This window comes from Macrobrachium nipponense, chromosome 3 (genome assembly GCF_015104395.2).
Source record: "Macrobrachium nipponense isolate FS-2020 chromosome 3, ASM1510439v2, whole genome shotgun sequence".
Lineage (NCBI taxonomy): Eukaryota > Metazoa > Arthropoda > Malacostraca > Decapoda > Palaemonidae > Macrobrachium > Macrobrachium nipponense.
Window position 1 is genome coordinate 113,144,089 of NC_087202.1, and position 27,108 is coordinate 113,171,196.

Genomic DNA, 27,108 nt, shown 5'->3' on the forward strand with positions numbered 1-27,108 from the left:
AACCTCGGAATGTCGTAAGCCGGACCCGGCGTAACCCGGGGACCGCCTGTATTTCCTTAATTTTTTAAAGATAGTATCTTTTGGTGTCATCAGAATCTCAAAGGGTTAGTCATAAATTTGGTCTATCCTAAAATCATGCTAGACTGCACTCCTAAATAGATTAACAAGAACATACTAATACTCTAGATATTTGTATAGTGCATGAGACTGACACAACAAAATTAAAACCATTACTAATTAATCCATAAAAATTCTTCTCATACTAATTTCCACTAGTATTTGTAAGGTCTTTGTCCTTGCCAACTAAATAATGATTTCAACCAACTGGTTGTTTTGCATCACTCATCACACTAAAAACAAAATTTTAAAAAATTTAAACAAAAATACACACTTGGATTTCTCAGCTTTGGCAATAGTTTTTGTCTTTGAACATTTCTGTCAGAGCACTTAGTATTCTGTATTACTTTCTCATGGGAGGTTAATGTCACACAACTGGAAAGCTCAAGTAATTACTGTTATGATAAAGTTGTTTAATCAAACTCAATCCATTAACTTCTGAATAAGTCTCATACTATACATATAGCTTACCTCATTAATTGTGACAATTTTATCTCTGAACTTTACATCAGTGGCTTCCACATAACCTGCAGGAACAATCAAATCCTCTTGAGGCTGACAGATCTCTTGCTTTCTAATTTAAACAAATATTGGTGACCTACTTCTTGCATGGTAGTTTTTACTGAAGTACTAGTAGCTGGCTTGGAGGGAACTTGACTCCCTGAAACCTCTTCACCTGCAATCATAAGATACAGAACTTGCTTAGTGATCTTGTCTGAATGGGCCATTTTGAACAGAAAACAGAGTACGAAATTAATTAGAAAACATAAATTTGGTTCTTAGCATTGCTGGGAAAGTATTTTCATTACAAGTAACACCAAGCAAATACAGCACAGCATAATTTTTTTTCTCTACTTAGCACCCTCATTCTGTGTGTTATACTATGTATATTGACTAAAATATTCTTTATATATCTAAACTGGAGCACAAACATTTCTGCAACTGAATATTTTAATTATACAGAGAATTTTAATTTCTAAATGAGGATACATATTTGTTCAGCTACTCTATCAATTTTCTGAAAAGCATTATACTTTCAATACTGGCTAAAATTTAATAATATAAAAATGAATATAAAGAACCATTAAATTTGCATGGATGCCAATAAATGACATTATCTGCTAGTACCTGGCATTAATCTTATAGCAATTCACTAAAAGTTCATCACAAATATCTGCTATTGCAAATATAAGTGTATATGGCGTTAGATCAGTTTGCGTGATACAAATCTTCACACTATAATTCAAATCCTGTCTAACCTTTCACTTTCTTTGTCACTATGTTTACATCTCTACTACACAAAGTAAGTTAGGACTTAATCTAGGGTTTCCGCTGTTTACTAATGTTATTCTTTTATTTACTAGTAATCTAGCAATTTCTTTTCATTTCATTCAAGCCTCTGCTACTGTTTCCTATTGTCTTCTCAACACTTGCTCCACATTCCAGGATTCTCTAAAGTTACAAAAGTGTTCTACTTGCAAGTCCTGCCTTTTTCACTACATTATAGGGCTCCTCCTCCCTGCCACTCCCATTTGTTCTTCTAATACATTTTGAATACAAAAAATATTTCCATCTATGTATATTTCAATACATATTACATTTGATATACATTGAGTTTGTTCCCCACCTTTCCCATGTAATGCACATAATTTTTTAAATTTTTCCTTTACTTCCTTTTCAGCCAGTCTTTATATAATTTGTTTTGTTTATGTTAGTTTTATATTTTCTCATTTCCTTCCAAGCTTTTTTTAAAGCCTATCTTGTTGAATTTCTTGTTAACAATTGGACATCTGTAAATAACTGTTCCCAGGGATTCCTTTCTGTATGCATTTCTAGTTCAAATCCATGTGAAATGGCAGAAGACACTGGGCTAATTCTTGATGTACACCACCATTTACACTAAGTTCTTCTGATACACCTGGCATCACTTTAGATCATGTGTTATGGTAACTCCAGTTCTTCTGATGCACCTGACATTACTTTAGATCATGCATTATGGCAACTCTAGTTCTTCTGATACATTTGGCATCCACTACACTCTTCGTTATGTCCACCTAACTGATTGTCTTATTAGTCTTGTCAAACAACTTAAACATTAACAAATCTCTTAATCTCCGAGTTAAACTTTTCTTTAATTGCCTCACTGCATGTAAAGAATGCCTCAGCTGTTGATTTCTCTGATATGAAGCCAAACTGAAAACTGTCAATTGTGCCAACTTTTCTCAGGCTTGCCATAAACTCCTATCCAGTATTTTCAAAGTATGCTAAAAAAATGGTTATTTATATACATAAATTCCACACTGTAGTATGTAAAAAAAATCTTTTGCATATAATTTTTCATAATATTTTCCCTTTTCTGGTTCTTATATGTAGGCATTAATCAAATTAAGTGTTTGAAATTATAAGAAAACTTTTACAGTAAATACTTGCAGACAACAAAAACTAGTTAACAACATTTATTTAAAACAACACAAACATCCCAGAAGTTCATCAATTCAATTCAATATGTAACAGTATATTGGTAAAATCCGTTTCATGAGATTAGCTTCCTATTAAAGTTTTGAACATTGTAACTAAAACTTACCCTTCCTATGGAACATGCAAATTTTCAATGCCACTACACTGGGCAGAAAAACTTACCTGACAACAAGCTCATACTTTCCTGGTCTTTGTTAGATAAAAGCTTTTTGTATTCTCTTTTAGCTAAAAAGCCACGGATCACCGCCTGGATCCTAGATGCTGCAATATCCCTGATTTTTGTTACAGATAAGCCTCCAGCTTCCATCAGAACCTGCGCAATTTCAAATTGCTCTGCAACATACGCACAATCTAATGGAGTGTACCTGAAAGAGTAATGGTTGAAATTCAAATTACCATAAAAAGTAAAATTAAAATCTGCACTGCAAACAGGAGGTCCATCAAGTAATCAGGGAATCTTATTGGTATCAAAACTGAAAACATGACACAAGTTTTATATATAGTATTAGTCTTGCATAACAATACAATAAAAAGATATAATAAGTACCTTTCCACACATGAAAAATCTGTAAAGACTTTTGAATGAAGTAATTATACTTTCAAATTCATAAACAAAACTTTTTTTTTATAAAACACTGTAGCGTATCTTAAAAATTTCCACCCTTATGATAACTTTAATATTTATGGGGTGGATGAAAATTCCTACATTCACCAACAAGGTTGAGCCCTTTCAAATCTTAGTTGCAGTTCTTGAATTATCAATATGGTATTAACATAAGTACAGAGATGAAGTAAAAATTACCCGTTCAATGTAGTCTGCGTGTAATTTGGATATGCATGGAAATCAAGTAAAGTGTTCACCGCTCCCAAATGTCCCTGTTGTGCTGCCCAATGCAAAGGACTCTGACCCTGAAAAAATCAATTCATGCCAACTTTCTTACATTCAGTAACAACAAATAGTACTAAACAAAATACCTCAATCTTGTCTTCATGCAATAAAGAGCTAGCTGTTACGTAATATATGTAGTGATAAAAGCAGTTCCTGTAATAACCAATACATATCTGATTAGGAAATATGCAACCCCATCTGAATTTTAGCAAGGCAAATAACCAAAACAAATGCTTTACCTCGTGATCACGTGCATTAACATCCCCACGGTTTTCCAGCAACAAAAACATTATGTCACTGAGGCCTCTATAAGCAGCCATGTGCAGAGGAGTGCGACCAGAATAATCCTGGATATTTACCGAGGTCCCTGCAAAAGTTATTAGGCAATATGTTTAGTAATATGTGAAAACTTCAAGAAGGTGTCTTAAAGTAAAGCACATGAACTATAATGTTGCTGAAGTAATAATTCTGACTTAACCTTTCAAGTGTTCAGACAATATATGTTAAGTGTTAGAATGATTAGGTAATAGGTCATGTTTGCATAAACACCTGTAAACATAAACATATAATTAGCAAAAATATACCATTCACAACAACATGAATGTTTACTCTTTTTTGTTAATCTGCTTATGTCCCAATTTTCTCATTTAAAACCTCCCTTGACAATTTCTTTGTAATGTTGATATTTAGGTGCAAGGAGGGATAATTAAAAACCAATTTCTATAATTATCTACCCCTATATCAACTTAGCTTACCATTAACATTTTCCTAACATTATTGCATTAGTGAAAAGGATTTTCTGGAAACATGAGTTGTTCATACACAGAACAAACCTTCGATCTTAACAAGAGGATAATCTTCTAGCGCCAGCTGGAAACCGGTTAAAAAACAATCAAAGATTGTACAGCAAGGAATCTGTGGCACCTGGCAACTCGCGTGTATACGAGGTTGAAGCTGGTCACCGACTGGGCTTTGCCTCGTGACGCTTCAAGTATTTCTTTGACCGCCTTGGAGAGTGGTTGCTTGCTTTTATGCTCTCCTTCTAAACAGGTTTCTTTGTTAGCCTGTGATTTATTTGTGCTTTGCTTTCAGTGCATTTGTGTGCCTGCTTGTGTTTTATCATGGATTCCACCAAGAGTTCTAGGCCCTGTCAACCAATGTGTCTGGGTGTCCAGGATTTCCATGTTCAAGGTTTTTGGCATCTCCCATTACTGACCCCCATACCAATTGCAGTAGGTGCTGTTCCAATTTTTGTACTATCACCAACCCTTGCCAGGATTGTTGTTCCTGGTCTGTGTCACAGTGAAAGGCTCTCTACAAGAAGAGGGAGTGGCATAGGGTATCTACTTGCCCTTCTTGGGAAGGTTTCTTACCTCCCTGAGTGGACAATACGGCATCCCTTCTTCCAGAATTTTTCCCTCTGTTCATTTTGATGCTCTGTCTCATTCCTTTTCTTCCACTGATTTGTCTTTGGAAATATCGGGAGTTGCACAGGATGATTTCGTGTACAATGTTGCCCTCTCTCTTGTGGGAAGTAATCTCCCTCCCAGGAGGGAGGAGGCAAATCCATCTTCTTCCTTTGTTTTAGATACAGAATAGCACAAGATAGCGGCTGTTTGGGTCTCCCTAAGCCTACAGGATTCCCCCTCCTTGGATGGCCTATTGTCGCATTTCATGTCTGCTTGCCATCCTTCTCTGGTCTGGTCCCCCCAGCAGTCCCCCTCCCCCGGGTCTCCACTACTTTGGCTCTCTTGTGCTGCCGCTTAGCGGGACTCAATCGACAACTATGATGCATCCTGGGTTGCTGCCAGTGAGGCCATCGACTTGAGCCGCCATTCCGAGTGCCATGATGTCACTCCCAGCTTCCTATGACATCGGCTGCGGTGTCGTCTCTCCCACCACCTGTTGCCATGACGTCACTTTCAGCTTCGTCTATGATGTCATCACAGCCAGCTGCTGACCCATCGGAGACATTCCTTCAAGTGATGGTTAACAGGCTCTACAATGTTTTTTGCAAGAGGTATCCTGTACTTTCTAGCAAGAAGAGTTCGTAGGCGGAGAGCTCCTCCCCCTCGTTCTCAGGTCAGACGTTGAAGGATTCAGGACTTTGTTGCTTTGTCTTCTGAGAGTGCCTACCCTCTGCATGTATATGGACATCTTCCAGTTCATGATGGCCTTCTCTCTCCTCTGAGTCTTCAAGCTGATTCTTCGTCTCCTCAACTGTTTGAGTTCGCTGCAAGAATGATAAGGCTCCAATTAAGAGGTCAAAAGTGCCTAATACTTAGGTCGCTGATCCTGCACCTAGGAATTCTCCTCTCCCCGAGACTGTCCTACCTACCAACGAATGTGCTCGTATTGCCAGTTGTGAGGCTGTTGATGATTGTGAATGAGAGGCAGTTTGGGTTCGTGGACGAGTCTCTCAACCTAGTAATGGGAAGGCCGACCTTTCTCCTGTTTCTTGTTCTTCTCCAAGGAGTTTCTGCTTATGTTTTTCACCTTCCAGAGTTGAGGTCTTGATTCTTCTCGTTGTGGCTGATCTCCTTCCCAAGGATGTTCTCTCATGTGGCGTTCTTCATCTCGTGACCGTGTATGTGCTTTGTCAGATGGCTGTGTATGTGGTTCATTGCACAATCGTGTATGTGGTTTGGCTCAGTCGTGTATGTGATTCGTTGCTCGACCATGTGCCTGAAAACTCTTTCACGGGATCTTCCATCGTTCGAGAACTTAGTCATGCTGGTGGAAGTTGTGACGTCTGGCTTCCAAGGGAAATTTCTCTAGTAGCCTTAGGGAAGGGTGAGGATCCTTCTCAGCTGTCTACTTCATGTCATTCTCCATTGCCAGAGCCAGAGGAGGGTATTGACCTCATTTGTGAGTTAAATAATCTTGAGGGGAGGACACAGACTTCTCTATGACTCCTACGGGCATGCAGGCCTTACTCGGTCTGAGACAGAGTGCTAGAGCTTTGTTTGAACTCTCTTGTTCTGGACATGCACAATCCATTTTGCAGCATGTTAATGAGTTGGTCTCGGGTCGTGATGGCTCCCTGACCTCTAATAGGTCATCTAAGCTTCTCCCCTCTCCTCTTGCAGCATAGGCAGTACTATTCGACTAACGTAGTTCAACCGATGCCTCGACACCTTAATTTGGACAAGATCTGTTTAAACACTGGCTTGACCCTGGATCAGGTAAGGGCTGAGGACCCTTCGTTGACTTCTCAGAGGCCTTCTAGACTGTGTCATAGCTAGACTTGTGGTCTAATTTGGTAGTCAGGATAGCGTCGTGTCGCACTGATTAAGATTCTGTTTGCTCGCCCTCCTTTATCAGGTTGCTACAGTCTGGGGCTAAGGCCATCTCTTACCTGGGCCATCCCAGTGCTAACTTGTGGGTCAACCTGTTCCTGGTTAGGAGGGACACAACCTTGTCGAAGATGGCAGGTTTGGTAGATTGTGAGTCCTTATTGTCTCTTCGTAATGAGACCTCCTGGAATTGCAGCTTCTCTTTCCAAGAACGCAATTAGAAGTTGCGATAGACCAACAGTGTGCTGACACCAAGGATAGGCTGGTTCAGCAGGCAGTCTCGAAGTCAGAGGCTCACTTGCCCTCCACATCCTCCTCTATGGCAGAGTGGGCGGTCTCCTCCAGGGAAGTCTGCCAAGCAGTCGACATCCGTTAGTGCTACCTTCGATAAGGTCGCATCCCTTCTAGCCTGGAGAAGTACTCCACAAAGTACCGCTGAGGTGGCCTAGGTAAGAAATGGCCTTAGCCCCAGACTGCAGGAGTCTGATAAAGGAGGAAGAACTAACAGACCCACTTAGGGAGCGGAATGAAGCTATCTTGGCTGCTGCAGTGGACCATAAGTCTAACCATGACACAGTCTGGAAGACGAAGCAAACAGTAGGCTTCATAATGGAGGCCTCCTTGCAGGAAAACTACCGACACTCAGACCTTATATGTTTCAGAGTTAGTCCAGGGTTAAGGCGGATAACATCAGGATTAAGGTGGCGTGGCATCAGCTGAACATTGTTGGTGGAATAATATTTCCTATGCTGCAGGAGAGGAGGAGAGAGGAACTCGGATGACTTACTGGATTGATGGGAGCTATCCTTATCCGAAATCAGGTATCCGAAATCAGGTCATTAATATGCTTTAAAATAGATTGTGCATGTCCCGAAAGTGGGAGCTCAAATGAAGCTCTAGAATCCTGATTTGGGCTGAGCAAAGCTTCTGTGCCAGCAGGGGTCATTGAAGATTGAGCCTGTGTCCTCTCTTCCAGATTATTGAACTCACTGATGAGATCAACAACTTTCAAGAGAGAGAAACTCATTGCTCTCCCCTTCCTTTCGGTCTGGCAGAGGAGAATGACAACATGAGGAGGAAGGTCTAAAAAGAACCTCGTCCTTTTCTAAAGCCACTGGAGAGGTTTCCCAACGGAGCTGGGTCTCAAATTTCCCACTGGAAGAAATGGTATCCCGAACAACTGAAACCTCTGAGCAAGCGGGCTCAAGAATGTAGCCAGGAAATGCATCACGAACACTGTCCTGAGGAAAACTATGAGCATGATTGTGCAATGTACCATGTACAGTGGCTACAAAAATAATCTTAACAGCAAAAATAATGTTGACATATTTCACAAAATAATAGCAAACTACTGTGGATAATTAAACAAAGAGAAATCTGTACTTATTTATTATTCAGATACATGAATTAATACTTTGTCATCTCTCCTTTAGCCTGCAATACAGCCTGAATGTGCTTAGGCATGGAATCAGCAAGGATCATGAAATATTCAGGGTTCATTTTAGTGCACCTTATCAACTTAATCTCATTCTTAAGCTCAACCATATTTGAGGGCTGGGCACCTGCAACTTTTTCTTTAATAACTTTCCAGGCATTTTCAATTGGGTTTAAGTCAGGTGAATTGCCTGGCCACTCTACAACAGATACATTGTTCTCTGCAAGCACTTTGTTACTGTCTTAGTCTTGTGACATGGAGCCACATCATGCATAAAAAATGCAGAATCATGTAACCTGTAAAATCTCCACATCATGTATAAAAAATGCAGAATCATGTAACCTGTAAAACTCTAACATATGGTTGTTGAGCACTTCTAAATATGTTGTTCCTTTCATTGTTCCCCCTTAGGCAAGAAATATAACCCAGCTCTACCCAATTTACGAGTAAATGCCCCCTACACCATAACACTCTGTGGATGCTTCACGGTTTTTACGATAAACTTTTGATGATTTCAGGACGCACTCTTGGGCCTCCTCACAACACTGCTGGTGCTTCTAACTATTCTGAAGGTTGATTCATCTGAGAATATAACATCATGCCATTGTTCCTTGGTTCAGTCTTTATATTTCCTACAGAATACCAGCCTTTTCTTCTTCATGTCACCTGTGAGGAGCGGCTTCTTTGCAGCACGGCGACTCTGTAGTCCCTAGTCATGCTGCAGACGATGTTGTAACGTGTGAACATCAACGTTTCCAAGCAGATCAGGATGCTTTTTCTTCAGTGCAGCTGCTGTAATTGAAGGCTTAATCAATACTTCCCTCTTCAGAATTTTATCTGTCCTCGGAGAGGTCATCTTCTCAGTCCACAACCTGGTTTCTGCTGTGGCACCACTCCTGGTGGGAGTCCAGCTGCTGCCTTTTTCAGACTGTAAATAGCTTGGCGAGAGACACCAATATCTCTGGCCACACGAATCACAGACTTCCTGCTCCAGCTGGGCAAGGGCACGAGCCTTTTCTTCATTTGTAAGCTTATGGCATCCCATTATTTCAATGACAAACTAAGCTGTGTGCCGCCAAAGATGACTGAAAAATGTGCGAGTCAGGGGCTGATGAAGCAACTTGTAACATATCCTCTCACACTAACAGCTCATTGAGCACTGACATTTTCCTCCAATTTTCCCGCTCTTATGAGTCCAAGGAAGCTGTCAACCGTACGACAAACCTCTGGTGACAGTGGTATGGCTGCTGCGCAATTTTAAAGTTGACAAAAATTTGATGTTATGATTATTTTTGCGTTTTTGCTATATACATTGATTTTGCGGCTGCTGTACATGTCCATGCAAAGGCTCATGTACCCAGTCCTGAGATGGATCACGTACATGGTCGTGTGACAACTCACGTACACAGCTGTTTGAAAGTACTCGTTCACAGCCGTGTAATGAATCACATACGTACATGGTCAGGGGATAAGGACTGACGAGCATGAGAATGTCTTGAAGGAGACTGACCTCAAAGGTCAACATCTCTGAATGAAGAATGATGATATTGGGAACTCTTAGGAGAAGGAGACTCAGAAATTCTTGTCTTCTTGGGAGAGGGCTGAGACGCACGTCCATGGACCCAAAGCATCTCACATCCTTGACCATCATCGTCACCCCACACATTTGTTATGAAAAATCCCAGGTGATGCAAGAGACAACTGAGTGGAGGGCAACTTTAAATTCTTGATCAGTGCTCTATCATCCTTACGGCAAACTCTATTAGGTTGTGGAGATGGGGAGTCATTGCAAACTGGAACATGTACACGTACGCGCAACAGTGAGACATCTCCGTGTAGAGAAGACGGCGAAACAATCCTCTCATTCTCGGAAGAAGAAACAGCAACGTCCTGAATCCTCCAACGTCTGAGCCTTGTATGAGTAGGACGAGAAGGAGATGGAGTGGGGGAAGGCTTTCTCTTACTTCGATGCTTCTTGCTAGGAGAGGAGGAGGAAGGGAAAGGGTTTCTCCTTCTATGCTGTCTCTTTGTAGGGGGAACTGCATATCACTCATGAAGAACAAAGTCCACTTTATCAAACATTGCTTGAAAAAATGTCCCTGAGGGAGGCAGAGCAGACGACAGAGATGTGGATGGTAATGATGTCACGGCCTGAGACGGATGGAGAACGGACACCACAGTTGACGTCATACGCTAAGTGGATGTTGGGAGTGACATCATGACATTAGGCATGCCAGCATGAACCAATGGCCTCACTGGTGGGGTGATAAGCAGCGACCAAACAGACGATGTTGTTGGCTGCTCTGGCCTGCTTGAAGGTATCACATGTGTACCAAAGTAGTGTAGGCCAGGAGGAGGGGTGACTGCTGGTGGGACTGGGGGAGGCTGGCAAGCAGACAAGAAATGCACCAGCAAACCATCCAAAGAGGGTGAACCCTGTAGGCCTAGGGATGCCCAAACCGCTGCCATTTTGTTGGACTCCAAATCTGAAATTAAGGGAGTTGGAGGGGGACCCTCCTCTCCTGAGAGAGTGAGATCATCTTCAACAAGAGGGGGGCCTCATTAAACATAAACTATCTCGTGCACCGCCCAATACTTCCAAAGACAAATCAATGAAAGAAAAGGATGGGAAGATGGGAGCAAAAGATGCAGGAGGAAGATTATTGGAAGAAGGAGACATTGAAATGCCTGCTTGGGGAGGCAAGAAACCTTCCCAAGATGGACAAGCTGACACCCTACTGTGTTACTTCTTCTTATAGAAAGCTCTCAACTGAGATATAGGCTACGGATTAGAGATAGTACAAAAATTTGCATGGCACCTACTGCAAGTCGAATGGGGATCTGTAACAGAAGCCAAAAACCTGGAACATGTAAATCCATGAACTTCCACACACATTCGTTGATTGGGTTTGGAACTCTTGGAGGAATCTATGATCAAAGGACAGACACAAGCACACACTATAAAATGCAAAGAAAGAACAGGCAAACAAAGCAACCTGCTTGGGAAGGAGAGTGCAACGTGGCTAATCTCTAGGCTTGGTTGGTGACCAGCTTCCAACTCGTATACTTATGGGTTGCCAGATGCCATAGATTCTTTGCTTTACTATCTTTGATTGTTTTTACCTGGCTTACAGCTGGTGCTAGAAGATTATCCTATTGTTAAGACAAAGGTTTGTTCCGTGTATGAACAAATCATTTTCATTTAGTCTTACTTCCTTAATCAATACTAGATTTTTTCTCATTCCTTCTTAGTATTTTCTCAACTTTGCTAGGATTCACTACTATTTGTTTTATTTTTACTTATGGATGCTTTGAGGTCCAAAGGGGTTTACAATCCTACCTTTCATTTTAATCTCTCCCCCCTCTGTTTGTTCACTTCTTCCACATGACAATAATCGTCTTGTGAGCTCATCGTTTGAACAAGAGTCTGTATTGGCATAAAGCCAACTGAACACCCATTAACAACTACACAAAGAACAATAAACTTCCTAAATCATAATTGTATTTGCATGGCAATCTGTACATGATACGGAAGATTCTTTACAGCTTCACTCTGGTTCTCAGCTGCAGAGCTTCTCGTGTTTAACTTACAATCTACTCGCTTTGGTCTCTTCTTACATGGTCATCATACTTTGCCAGCTTTACACTGACCAAATTGTCAGTTCTCATTCAATATCAAATTCTTTGAGGGAACTGTAAGTCACAGGATGTAAATTAAAATTGTGATGTTATTAAATAGCTCACAAGCCATTTATGTTGATTTCAAGTGTGAGAACACTTCAAGCCCTAAATGCCAAAGTAACTCAAATACCGCTTTCATCAAAACGCTGTAAATAACTTTAATTTATTTTGCCTTTGGTAGATGACCACATCAATCAATCTCACGCAAATTATGGACAAGTTTTAGGACCAATGTCAAGTAATAACTGTTGAGATACAAATTAAACTTTACATCATTTGGGCTAGTTAATGAATCACATTTTGGAACATAAGGAAGACAGTTAAACATGACAGCTATTAAGTGTAGAGATGAGGAACAAAATCAAATTATTGAAGGACATGCATCTCCATACCTGCTCTAATGAGTATTTGTGCAAGGTACAGATGGCCATTTAAAACAGCATGATGAAGTGCACACTGTCCTTCATTATCTCGGTGATCTAAGGACGCACCCTCTTTAGCCAAAAGTTTTACGATATGTGCATGACCTGCCTGAGCAGCATGAAGCAGTGGTGTGCGGCCATCATCAGCACAGACATCAACAGGTGCTTGTAAACGGAGTAAAACTCCTACTGTAGAGATGTGCCCAGCTCCTGCAGCTATGTGCAAGGGAGTGCAACCTCTGGGACCTACTTTTGTGAGAGATGCACCATGTTTAACCATAGCTGTAATAGCCGAATCTGAGCCCCGTGCAGCTGCCCAGAACAATGCAGTATAACCTTCTTTGGAGGGATCATCTCGCACACATGGACGTCGAACCAGCTGTAAATAATTTTGAGCATACTTAAATTAGTTTCTAGTTTCGCTTGCTAAACAATGAAAATCCTGCTTATCAAATTACTATGACATTAAAGCATGAGATAAAATACTATTAAACGCTTATCATTGAAAAAGAGAGTGAATACTGTCTTATTGTTTGAGAAATTCATACAAAAATATTTTAGGATTTTACAGACATACACAAAATTATTTCTAAACAATGTCTCATTTACTGAGCAAAGTGCAGACCAAGCTACAAGTTCCAATGAGAAATATTTTTCATAACACAAAATAAAATTTTTCATTCAAATCTATCAATAAGCCTACACTTGTGTATCAATGTTTCCCAGGTTCAAAGACCTTTTCCTTACAGAAAGCTAGAACTATGATGCATAAGCCCTTTGAACCTTCAGGTATACTTCATTCACCTTCCTCACTATTTGTGAAAACTTTAGATGAGGCTGAAAGATGTGTGGAGCTTGGAGATCATTCCCCAAATAACTGATGGACATGTATGAAAAACTGGCTAGTTATAAAAACAGTCATTTGTTCCATTACATCATCATCAATCACATGTGAGCTTAAATTGCTGTTTAGGTGGGCAAATTAAAAAAACCAAAGATAATGAATACCCAAGTACACAGGGTAGATTAAGAGAGAGAAAGTAAGATGATATAGGCAGAGTGGTTGAAGAGTAAGCAAAGTGAATGACACACCAGCAGCCATGCTCCTTGACTGTTCTGACTTGAGCGTCTTTTTTTAACGGTAATATGGCAGGTCAGAAAACAACTTATAACAAGTCTCACAGGTGAGATTAGATGAACACAACTTACAAGATAGCTGCTACAATGAAATAAGGGTCTGTGTTGAGAAAGGGCATGGAATCATTGCAGGCCTTGACTAGTAAAAGTAACTCATGTTAAAGCATTTACCAAACCACAACATAAACAGTGAAGAATGTCTGCTAACTGACAAAGCATACACTATGTAGAAAAAAAAACTCTGTTACACAGGATAAGGGATTATGAAGGGTATTAACATATTTCCCTGAGTTACAAGAAAGTATGTACCTTCTTCAGTTATGGATTAGCTGATCTATTATGTTTATCTTTAATGTTCCTTTCTCCTTTGCATTACATCGCTCATGACATAAAATGCAATAAGTTTTTTGCCCTTACATGTTGGCAACTGTAATCTTTGATAACGCAATCAAAGTTCCTGACTTCTGACCCCATTATATATGGACAAGGAGGCTCTTGGTTGCCCAGTAACCAAGGATTCATGAGGTGCATGTGGGCTGCTGCCAGCCAGTAGGCAATTTCCTATTCAATTCCAAATGAAATTTAAGATCCAAATAAGTAATGGATATGTATGAATAAAAATTTATTTAAAAAATTAAAGTTCCTAAAAAACCAACAGTTTAGCCCACTGCTTGTCATTTTCATGCCAGCATGCTCACCTGATTCTTCTGGTTGCACTAAAAAATATCACTCCCTAATGCTAAGCAATTCCATTTTTGAAAAAACTACAATGCTGACTAGGTGACCCATGAAGGACTGCCATACATCTCCTGGATTATCTTGCACATGCAAGAGCCAACAGGACTACTGCAATCTTTCCAGTCTTTGTTGGAATGGTTTTATATGTGCTTGTTATGTTTATCTTTAGGATGAGAAAAACTGTCCAAAGTTTTATGATAATTTTCTCTTTCAAACAAGAACAGATGTGGCAGAAAATTTGCTTTTCCCAAAACTGGGCTAATTTTAAGTAATAGGTATGTGGTAAAACTACAATATCAAATCATCACAAACTGTTAGCAAAAATATATAAAATACAAGAAAAGGGAAACTGATGGAGAAACAAAATGTATAAGACATCACACAAAGTTAATAGGTTTATGACAAATTTTGGAAATCATGACAAGGTACAGTGGCCTAACTTCAGGTTGAAAAACTCGGAACTTACCAGTTCCACAGTATCAGCATGATTAAGCTGAGCAGCATAATGCAATGGAGTAGCACCATACAGATCAACAGCTCCAATATGTGCACCGCGGTCTAACAGTCGTCCAACAATTGTTGTAACTCCTCTGTAAAATTATGGTTACAATTTGTTACCAATTTGAACAAAACAGTAAATCAATGATTCGTCACTAACACTAATTTTACTTATACGTATGGTATAGTAGTGCTTTTTATTTATTTTTTAATTTTTTTTAGTAGTCCCCTGAGGCAGTCTTGGAAGAAATGTTTTAGCCCGTAACAGTATCTGGTTCTCTGACCTGGTCCACAAACATTATTCATGATAATATACTTGACTACTTTCATTCTCTTGGCATATTTCACATGCCTAAATTGTGCTTAATATACATATTTCTTGTTTCTTTTTACTTCCCCTTAATTTAATTATGTAATTATATTTATCCTAAAGTTTTGTATACATATAAATTTAGGGATTTATCACTATGCTCTAGTACAGTGAAACTAAACTTCCAAATACTGTTAGGCATACCACTTACATAATGAAGACAACCTTGGAGAGAGAGGACAAAGATCTTAAAAACTACAAGAAGATTCCGAATTTAGTTTACTAACCATAAGTTAAATGAATAACCAACAATAAATAACTGATACTGACCTTTGATGGACACAAACAATTGTCTCATACCTTTAATGAAGCTTCCACTATCTTTCATATGTTATGATTAACTATCATTACATCATCATAATCACCATCACAATCATCATTAATCATTTACATTTTTCCCCTAAGATTTTCCTTCTATGGGGTAAGGCGTAATGATTTTTCTCCACTCTTTTGTGTTTGGCATTTTCTGCCTGAATTCGTAGCTGGTACTTATCTTTACCTATGCTTTTTCTTACTGCAACCATACCTATGCTTTCCTCTTGGTCTTCATCTTACTACAACAATACCTATTACTATTCTAAGCTATTCCAGCACATTCTAAAGTAAAAATCTCAGAAATTTGTCTTAAAACCTCTTCAAAATCCCCATTTTCTCTGTAAGTGACCACATTTCTCCTATACATAAAATCACTGACCGTGACCACGTATTGAGAGATACAGTGGTACCTCGAGATACGAAAGGCTCAACTTACTAAAAACTCGAGAAATACGAAGGTTTTTGCGGCTCTACATACGAAAATTGTTCAAGATACGAAAGGTTGTTGCTGTAAAGTCCGAGATTTGCCCGGACCACCGATAACAATTTTAAAACTCGCGCTCCGCCAACTGAGTACTCGTCACCATCCTCCCGCTCTCCCATTGGTTCCTGATGCTAGTCACCGCCATAAGATCCTTCTCTCCTATTGGTCAGCATCTCTCCCATCGTGCTCTACTTAAAGGCGTCCTTCGGCCACTTCGCGGCATCATCGGTATCGTAAGCACGCGGATTTTGTTCGTTCTATACGATTTCGTTTCTTAACGTAAATTAGTTAGTGATTTCGTTGTAGTATACTTTATCGTGTTGTGTGAGAACTTTACTACATGCGTATACTACATAACATAGTTACGTAAAGTATATACATAGTCATGGGTCCCAAGAAAGTTGAAGTTCACGGAAAGAAGAGGATGCTTTCTTTGGAGACGAAGATGGAGATAATTAAAAAGTATGAAGATGGTATGCGATTGAGTGTGATCGCCAAGGAATACGGCCGAAATCCGTCAACAAAAGGCACCATCCTTAAGCAGAAGGATGTCATCAAAGCAGCTACACCTTCCAAGAGCATGACTATTTTGTCCAGCAAGAGGAGCCACATGCACGATAAAATGGAAAGGCTGCTTCTTGTATGGATAAAAGACAAAGAAATCGCTGGCAATACGATAACAGAGATGGCAATCTGCCGCAAGGACAGTGCTATTTTCATTGATTTGATTCCCCAGGCCGAAGACGACGGAGGAGAAGGGACATCAACGCCAACCCGAGAAGGGACTTCGACACCAACCCCAGAGTTCAAGGCTTCTCATGGGTGGTTCGAAAAATTCCGTAAACGGACTGGCATCCATTCGGTTGTGCAGCATGGGGAGGCGGCCAGCTCAGAGACGAAAGCGGCCGAAGCCTTTATTAAGACGTTCGACGAGATGACGATCAACGAAGGCTACAGTTCTCAGCAAGTCTTCAACTGTGATGAGACTGCCCTTTTTTGGGAAAAAAATGCCTCATCGGACGTACATCACGCAGGAAGAGAAGAAGCTACCCGGGTATAAGCCTATGAAAGAAAGGCTTACGCTCGCACTTTGTTTGAACACCAGTGGGTATTGCAAGGTGAAGCCCCTACTTGTGTATCATTCGGAGACTCCTCGAGCCTTCAAGGCCCATAAAGTGCTTAAGGAGAAGCTTCCAGTGATGTGGAAGGCTAATGCGAAAGCCTGGGTAACGAGACTTTTGTTCACCAAGTGGGTAAATCTGTGTTTCGGCCCAACAGTGAAGAAATTCTTGGAAGAGAAGCGCCTCCCTCTGAAATGTCTGCTAGTGTTGGACAATGCCCCTGCTCACCCTCCTTGCCTCGAGGAAGATATCCTAGCGGAGTATTCGTTTATCAAGGTTCTTTATCTTCCGCCTAACACCACCCCTCTCCTCCAGTCCATGGACCAGCAAGTGATATCGAACTTCAAGAAGCTGTATACGAAACATCTTTTCAAGAGATGTTTCGACATGTCCGATACCACAAACCTCACCTTGCGTGAATTTTGGAAGGAGCATTTCGAAAGCTTGGCAGGAGGTTTTGAGGCGAACCTTGAATTCCTCGTGGAGGAAACTCTGGCCTGATGCCGTATCCGCCCGAGACATCGAGGGATTCGACGTGGGCGAAGCTGGTGCTGCATATTCATGAACAGATGACGATCCTGAAACTATTTCGCAACCAGATCTTGATGAGATCGTTGCACTCGGCAAGTCCATCGGGCTGGTCGTCGATGAGGATGACATCAATGACTTCTCGAGAAGTACCAAGAGGAGCTTACGATGGATGACCTGAATGAAGGAGTTGGAGGGCATGCAACATAACGTTGTTCAAGAAGAGTTCTCTAGCAGCGGCGAGGAGGAGGACGACGACTCTATGACAACGGCAGAAATTAAGGATGCTCTAGCTGCTTTTCTTAAGGCGCGTTTGTAAAAAAAAAAAAAAATGTAAAGTATAAAAAAGTAAAAAAAAAAATGTACAAATCAAAAAGAAAAAAAAAAAATTTTAATTTTAAGTTTTTTGTAAAGTTAAGTGTTAAAATGTTAATGTGTTTTGTAAAGTTTAGTTTATGTATTCCTGACATTTTTTTGTGTGTTTCGTAAAGTTAAGTGTACATATCTGCCGTTTGTCCTCCTCCTCTGACGCCACTTTCGGAGATAGCCTCACTCGAAAGTTAAGCTTCCACATTTTACTACAAATGTACGTACAGTATTTCTTGTATACTATGTACACTAATACACTTTATTTACAGGTACATACATATGTATTAGTACTACTAGTGCGTATTAAGTTAGGTATTGAATGGTCCAAATTGTTGTAGTATTTCATTGCTTATAGGTCAATTTAGCTTTATTATGAAATTTACTGGGGTGTTTTTGGAGGGCTTGGAACGGATTAGGCATTTTACATGTAAAATGCGGTTCAAGATATATAAAACTCATGATACGAAGGCCGCCTTGGAACGGATTATTTTCGTATCTAAAGGTACCACTCTACAGTAGAACCTCGAGATACGAAAGGCTCAACTTACGAAAAACTTGAGATACGAAAGCCAATATGAAAAATTTAACGGCTCTACATACGAAAAGTTTTCAAGATACGAAAGGTTTCTGAAAGTCCGAGATTCGCCCCAACCACCGATAACAATTTATAAACTCGCGCGCCGCCAACTGAGTAGACTCGCCACCATCCTCCTGCTCTCCCATTGGTTCCTGATGCTAGTCACCGCCATGAGATCCTTCTCTCCTATTGGACAGCATCCCTCCCATCATGCATCTATGTACATATACGTGGTGGCATGCCTACCTCGTCCACTTCGTACCGGCATCGTTATCGTACGCACGCGGTATTCGTTCGGTCTAACGATTTTGTTTAGTAACGTAAATTCGTTAGTGATTTTGTTGCAGTATACGAACTTTATCGTGTTGTGCGAAAACTTTATTGTACTTATACGTAAATTACGTACAAGATAACGTAGTCATGGGTCCAAAGAAAGTTGAAATTCATGGAAAGAAGCGAATGCTCTCTTTGGAGACAAAGATGGAGATCATCAAGAAGTATGAGGCTGGTATGCGATTGAGTGTGATCGCCGAGGAATATGGCTGAAATCCATCAACAATAGGACCATCCTTAAACAGAAGGATGCCATCAAAGCAGCTACACCGTCCAAGGGCATCACTATTTTGTCCAGAAAGAGGACCCACGTGCACGACGAGATGGAACGGCTGCTTCTTGTCTGGATAAAAGACAAAGAAATCGCTGGCGATACGGTAACGGAGACGGCAATCTCCCACAAGGCCAGCGCTATTTTCGGCAATTTGATTGCGCAGGCGGAAGACGACGGAGGGGTTAAGGGACACATCAAGCGCAAACCCCAGTAGTTCAAGGCTTCGCATGGGTGGTTTTGAGAAATTTCGTAAATGAACTGGCATCCATTAGGTGGTGCGGCATGGGGAGGCTGCCAGCTCGGACACGAAAGCAGCCGAAGCATTTAGAAACACTTTCAACAAGATGATGACCAAGGAAGGTTACAGTTCTCAGCAAGTTTTCAACTGTGATGAGACTGGCCTTTTTTGGAAAAAAAATGCCTCGTCGGACGTACATCACGCAGGAAGAGAAGAAGCTACCCGGGCATAAGCCTATGAAAGACAGGCTTACCCTAGCACTTTGTTCGAACGCCAGTGGGGATTGCAAGGTGAAGCCCCTACTGGTGTATCATTCGGAGACTCCTCGAGCCTTCAAGGCACACAAAGTGCTTAAGGAGAAGCTTCCAGTGATGTGGAGGGCTAATGCAAGAGCCTGGGTAATGAGGCTTTTGTTCACTGAGTGGGTAAATCTGTGTTTCGGCCCGACAGTGAAGAAATTTTTGGAAGAGAAGTGCCTCCCCCTGAAATGTCTGCTGGTGTTGGACAATGCCCCTCCCCACCCTCCTGGCCTCGAGAAAGATATCCTAGCGGAGTATTCCTTTGTCAAGATTCTTTTTCTTCCGCCCAACACCACCCCTCTCCTCCAGCCCATGGACCAGCAAGTGATAGCGAACTTTAAGAAGCTGTACACGAAACATCTTTTCAAGAGATTTTTCGACATCACCAATACCACAAACCTCACCTTGTGTCAATTTTGGAAGGAACATTTCGACATTGTCATTTGCATCTGACTCATCGACCAAGCTTGGCAGGAGGTTTCGAGGCGAACCTTGAATTCCTCGTGGAGGAAACTCTGGCCTGATGCCGTATCCGCCCGAGACTTCGAGGGATTCGACGTGGGCGAAGCTGGTGCTGCAGAGTCAGAAACAGTTGATGATCCCGAAACTGTTTCCCAACCAGATCTTGACGAGATCGTTGCACTCGGCAAGTCCATGGGGCTGGTCGTCGATGAGGACAACATCAACGACCTTCTCGAGGAGCACTAAGAGGAGCTTACGACGGATGACCTGAAGGAGTTGGAGGGCATGCAACATAACATCGTTCAAGAGGAGTTCTCTAGCAGCGGCGAGGAAGAGGAGGAGGACCCTATGACAACAGCAGAAATTAAGGATGTTCTAGCCGCTTTTCATAAAGTGCAATCGTTTATAGAAAAAAAGACACCCCGAAAAGGCTCACACAGGTCGTATGCTTGCGCAGTTCGATGACGTTTGCCTGAGTCGTTTCAGGAACATTGTGAAAAGTAGGCAGAAGCAATCTTCCTTGGATCGTTATTTTTTAAAGAGGCCTTTAGCATTAGCAGGAGTAAGCAAAAAGGAAGAACCAAGTGATAAAAAACAAAGTTGAAAGCAAAAAGGAAGAACCAAGTGCTGAAAAACAAAGTTGAAAGCAAAAAAAAAGAACCAAGTAATAAACAGAAAGTTGAAAGTGGTGATAAAGGAAGAACCAAGTAATAACAGAAAGTTGAAAGTGGTGATAAAGGAAGAACCAAGTAATAACAGAAAGTTGAAAGTGGTGATGAAGTTGAAATTCTGTAATAAAAAAACCTACGTAAAAGTAAAAAAAAGTAAAAAAAGTTAAAAAAAGAAAAAAAAAATTTAATTTAAGTTTTTTGTAAAGTTAAGTGTTACAGTTTTGTTAATGTGTTTCATAAATTTTAGTTTATGTATGTTTTCCTTACATTTTTTTATGTTTTCGTAAAGTTAAGTGTACGTACGTACATACGTATCTGCCGTTTGTCCTCGTCCTCCTCTGCCGCCACTTTCGGAGATAGCCTCACTTGAAAGGTAAGCTTCCACATTTTACGTTACAGTAATAATATTTCTTGTACACTAATATACACTTTATTTACAGGTTTTCCATTTTTATTATTAAGTTACGTATTGAATGGTCCAAATTGTTGTAGTATTTCATTGTTTATAGGTCAATCTAACTTTATTATGAAATTTACTGGGGTGTTTTTGGAGGGCTTGGAATGGATTAGCCATTTTACATGTAAAATGTGGTCCAAGATACGAAAACCTCATGATACGAAGTGCGCCTCGGAACGGATTAATTTCGTATCTCGAGGTACTACTGTATTTGCTTTTTATTATTACCACAAATTCTTACTCTCAAAGAATAGCAAGCCAGCAGGGTGGTTTCCCCCCCCCCTATGGTTTGATTTAACTGACAACGCTTTATGTACAATGGTTTCTAATGAATGAGATGGGAAAATACATACCAATTCGGCTGACCAACTGCATGGTGGCCCACTTTGCACTCTGTTTGATAAGTGGCTTATACAGAGACAGTCTTTGCAAAAAAAAAAAAGGTACCTGTACTCTGTCCATGCTAAAACTCACATTCAAGACCAAGGCCAATAGACAAATGGGATGGGATAATTTTGCATGATGAAAGAAATATTAACATTCTGAATTTGTTTGGAGACATTCTTAAAAGTTCTGTGTATGTCATGAAAAAGCTTTTCTCAGTTAATGATTGAGCTTTTAATTAAATTTATGGTAATGAAATGTATATTTACTCTACAACATGCTGTGCATAGTTTAACAACATAAAACAATAAATTCTCAAAGCAAAAAAATTAAAATACTAGAAATAGTTTCTTCATAGCTACATCAGTGCCCAACAAATTTACAACAAATAAACTAGCTCTTACCTACTGCAAGCCCAGTGAAGTGCAGTTCGAAACTGGTTGTCTGTCAAATCTACATTACATTTAGGGACGGACAGTATTATATCAACAGCATCAAGCCTTGTTTCAGCAACAGCTAAATGCAGAGCTGTAATACCATCAAAATCCTGCCAGTTCACACTGGAGGGAGCTGCAGAAATCAGAGTTTTGACACATCCTTTGGCACCTGGAGCTTTACACATAGCTGCCCAATGAAGAGGAGTTTTACCTTCCTGATCTGGCATCAGATTATTTGCACCTTGTTTTATCAATAGCTTGACATTTTCATCTGAACCATAAGCTGCAGCCCAATGCAAGGGTGTTCTCTGAAAAATAGTACGTATTTTCATTTTATACCAAACCTGATGCAAAAACAGTACAGTATATATATATATATATATACTTATATCTATATATATATATATGTATATATATATTATATATATATATATTATATATATATATTTATATATAATTATATATACAACATTATATATATATATAATATATATATATATAATATATATATATTATACGTATGTATATATATATATATATAGATATATATAATATATATATATAATGTATATATATATATAATTATATATAATATATATCTATATATATATATATATATATATATATATATAATTATTAGTATATTATTATATATATATATATATATAATTATTATATTATATATATTATTATAATATATATATACTATATGAATATATATAATATATATATATTATATATATACATACACAACTTAAACTTATCCAACAACCCCCTTACTGTAAATCAACATTTAGTTTAAATCTAGGCTTATCCTTTGCCCTTATGCCAGACTGCAAAAGCATTATATATTTGTATATATATATATATATATATATATATATATATATATAGATATATATATATTATATATTATATATTATAATATCTAGATTATTATAAGATAAATATTTATTTAAATACACCAATATTAATATATATATATATATATATATATATATAATAATATATAACATTATTAATATTATATATATACATTATATATATAATATGTAAATCAACATTTAGTTTTAAATCTAGGCTTATCCTTTGCCCTTATGCCAGACCGCAAAAGCAATCTTGACTTCATAGTGGCTTTTGATAAAATCATATCTGACAGAAACTACAGCCGTGAAGAGATATGTTTAAAAGGTGTGTTACTAGATGCTTTAGCTGACCTAAGTAAGAAATATCCTGTTCCCTGTAGATTTATGATAGCCATCCGCTCGCTAAAAAAGTTAGATGTTATAATAAGTAGATCAGACAAAGATGCCAAAATCATAATAATGGACAAAAACTTCTACCTCGACAAAATCAACCAACTCCTTAGCGACACAAACACTTACGACAAACTGACGAAAAATCCACTCCAAAACTTCCACACAGAATTTTTTCGGAAAGTAAGATTAATTGGCAAAGACAAAAAGAATATTGAACTATTAAAGAAATTCAAAGTAATTAATCCTAAACTCCCCTAGCTTTATGGCCTTCCCAAAATTCACAAAGACAATCTTCCATTCAGACCCATCATTTCATGTGCCGGAGCTTTCAATTACAAAATTTCTAAATGGTTAGCTGGCCTCCTTTCCCCATTTTTAGGCACTTTTCCTCCCAATCACATTAACCATTCAGAATATTTTTGTCACAAATTCAGAGAAGCACATATACCACTTCACAACTTAAAACTTTTAAGCCTTGACGTAGATTCCCTATTTACAAAAGTACCAATACAGGACGTTCTTCAGTTTTTGAGGGAAAAATTATCCCCCTATTCAGATCATTTCTCATTGGTGCTTGACAAAATAATAAAGTTAGTTGAATTATGTGCACCTAATAACGCATTTTCATTCGGGGAATCATTCTATAAGCAAAAATTTCGGTGTAGTATGGGTAGTCCTTTAAGTCCTGTTTTAGCCAATCTGTACATGGAATACTTCGAAACTATAGTAATAAATGCAATAAAACCCAAAAACATGCTGTGGATGAGATATGTAGATGATATTCTAACATTTTGGGATAATAGGTGGGGCAATTTTAATGAATTCCTTTCAAAATTAAACACATTAGTGCCCAGCATCAAATCTAAAGTTGAATGAGATACAGACAACAAAATGATATTGTTATGTTACAATAAAGTTTCATACATACTTACCTGGCAGATATATACATAGCTAAGACTCCGTCGTCCCCGACAGAAATTCAAATTTCGCGCCCACTCGCACAGGTAGGTCAGGTGATCTACCGGCCTGCCCTGGGTGCAGGACTAGGAACCATCCCGTTTTCTATCATATTTTCTCTCTTCCACCTGTCTCCTGCGGGGAGGCTGGGTGGGCCTTTAATTGTATATATCTGCCAGGTAAGTATGTAGAAACTTTATTGTAACATAACAATATCATTTTCATACAATCAACTTACCTGTCAGATATATACATAGCTGATTGGCACCCTTCGGTGGAGGGTAAGAGACAGCTACTATATGGAATAGACAGGTAAACAACATATGTTGTAGGTATAAATAAAACCTTGGTTCCTACCTGATAGGTGGTAGACTGGTGGTGTTTGCCCAGTAGTCTGCATCACCTCAGAAACTTTAGCGAGATATGTGATCTATGGCCAAGAGTTCTTGTGGGTCTGCCGATGGGGTCTTACCCACTTACTCAGCAGAGCCTAAAAGGACTTGTCAATGGGTGCTGATCCACTTATATGACAATACACTTATGAAGGAGCACACAACCAATCCCGACCACCTGATCCTAACCATGTGTTAGAACTAAGGATTGTTACAGTTATCCCGAACTCGTCACAACAACCGTAACTCAAAACCACTACGCACACATACATAATTTTTCAAAAAAAAATTATACTCAACTAATTGGATATGACGAGAATTCTATTGATGAACATAGACGGCCGCCCGTGCGAGCCTGAATCCTCCATTGTTCGAAGAGATTCTCGACCATATCCAAACAGAAGAACAGTATATACATTCTAAGGATTGGTGTCGGCTCCCGTACCCAGAATCGTATCTGCCGATACGATAGGACCTAGAGAAAGCACTTCTCATACGTCACACGCACGTCTTTCAAGTAATGAGATGCAAATACCGAGTTGCATCTCCAATATGTCGTATCTAAATTGTTTTTAAGTGACATATTCTTATAAAACGAGAGAGACGTCGCAACCGCTCGTCTTCATTCATGAGCTTTTACTCTCGAAAGTTGTAAGTTGTTCGTACCGGGAACAGACCATTGTGATCGTCCAGGTAACTGGACGTTCCTTACAAAGAACGCTAGAGCGTTCTTTGACATCAGTCTTGTTGGGGTCTTTGACCGCGCACCAAAGACCTTGTCTAGAGCCTCCCAACTGACGTTTCCTCTGAAGATAGAACTTCAGAGCTCTAACAGGGCATGAAGGACCTCTCTGCTTCTCTGCCTACGAGACTAGACATTCCTTTGATTTCGAATGACCTAGGCCAGGGATTCGTGGGATTCTCGTTTTCGCTAAAAACAGAGTTTTAAACGAGCAAATCGCCGGAGTCTTCCTTGAATCCTACTTTATCCTGCCAGAGCTTGTAACTCACTAATTCTTTTTGCCGTTGCTAACGATAAAAGAAAATAGGCATTTTCTAGTTACGTCTCTAAATGAGGCCTGATGAGGAGGTTCAAATCTATCCGAAGACAGATATTTGAGGACTACGTCCAAATTGCCAGTTCGGAGGTACTGGCTCTTTAGACTTTGACGTCTCAAAAGATCTTATGAGATCGTGGAGATCTTTGTTATTTGCCAGATCTAAACCTCTGTTCCTGAATACAGCCGAGAGCATACTCCTGTATCCCTTTATTGTGGATACGGCTAGATGCGATTTTACTCTCAGGAATAGCAAGAAATCAGCAATTTCCGCTATAGAGGTAGAGGAGGAGGACAACTTCTTGGCTCTACACCACCTTCTAAAGACCTCCCACTTCGACTGGTATACTTTCGAAGTGGAGGTTCTGCGAGCTCTCGCGATCGCGCTTGCCACTTGTCGCGAGAAAAGCCTCTCGCTCTGACAAGTCTTTCGATAGTCGAAAGGCAGTCAGAGCACGAGAGCGGGGAGGTTTTGATGGTACCTCTTGAAGTGGTTGTTTGAGAAGATCCGTCCTTCCTGGTAGGGATCTTGGAAAGTCTACGATCCACTCTACCACCTCCGTGAACCATTCCTGGGCCGGCCAAAGGGGGCTATTAAAGTCATCCTCGTCTCTTTTGACGCCACAAACTTTTTCAATACTACCCCAGGATTTTGAATGGGGGAAAAGCGTTACACGTCCACTCGAGACCAGTTTGTTTAGCAGGAAGGCGTCTACCATAATTGCTCTTGGGTCTTCTTACCACGACCGAGCAAAACACTGGGAGCCTTTTTGAAATGTATGTTTGCGAATAGATCCACGTGAGGAGTTCCCCACAGAGACCAGAGATCGCGACATACTTCCTCGTGCAGAGTCCATTCTGTATGAAGGACCTGGTTCCTCCTGCTGAGCCTGTCCGCCCTCACATTCCTTACTCCCTGTACGAACCTTGTCAGCAGGAGATGTTCCTGTGAGACGTCCAAAAGTAATAGGTCCCTCGTGAGTTCGTAAAGGAACGAGGAGTGAAGTTCCCTCCCTGTTTTCCGAATGTAGGCAAGTGCGGTGGTGTTGTCCACGTTTACTTGTACTACCTTGTCTCTCCCATCACCAGAGGTTCTAGGCTCTTCAAAGCCAGTGAACGGCGAAGAGCTCTTTGCAATTTATGTGCCAGGACACCTGTGCTGGTTCCCAGGTGCCTGACACTTCCTCCGCCCAGCCTAATGTCGCTCCCCAACCCGTCTCCGACGCGTCGGAGAACAACACTAGGTCTGGGTTCTTTGATCTTAGAGAGACCCCTTTGTTCTCTTCCAGAGGCAGCAACCACCACTGTAGGTGTGCCTTTACCTCCACTGGAATGGGGAAAACGTCCGACAGTTGTCCGTTTTTCCAGCTCCAAGACTTCTTGAGGAAGAATTGAAGTGGACGGATATGAAGTCTTCCGAGAGGGAAGAATT

General features: G+C 40.1%; 1 protein-coding gene across 5 annotated transcripts in view; it reads right to left on the bottom strand.

Annotated features, from left to right (window-relative positions):
* Nucleotides 1–567: 567 nt before the first annotated feature.
* The window catches only part of LOC135221981 (inversin-like), a 232,437-nt gene continuing 205,896 nt past the window's right edge, over nt 568–27,108 (bottom strand). For 4 of the 5 annotated variants that reach the window (XM_064260078.1, XM_064260076.1, XM_064260077.1 and 1 more), the window contains exons 7-13: nt 21,978–22,318; nt 14,660–14,783; nt 12,289–12,697; nt 3,724–3,851; nt 3,398–3,504; nt 2,758–2,960; nt 568–793 (exon numbers count right to left, since the gene is read on the bottom strand). In XM_064260078.1, the coding sequence (XP_064116148.1) occupies nt 657–793; nt 2,758–2,960; nt 3,398–3,504; nt 3,724–3,851; nt 12,289–12,697; nt 14,660–14,783; nt 21,978–22,318 (1,449 nt within the window). In that variant the 3' untranslated portion in view covers nt 568–656. The remainder of the gene's footprint in view (nt 794–2,757; nt 2,961–3,397; nt 3,505–3,723; nt 3,852–12,288; nt 12,698–14,659; nt 14,784–21,977; nt 22,319–27,108) is intronic. The other variant, XM_064260075.1, reaches the window with a different exon arrangement.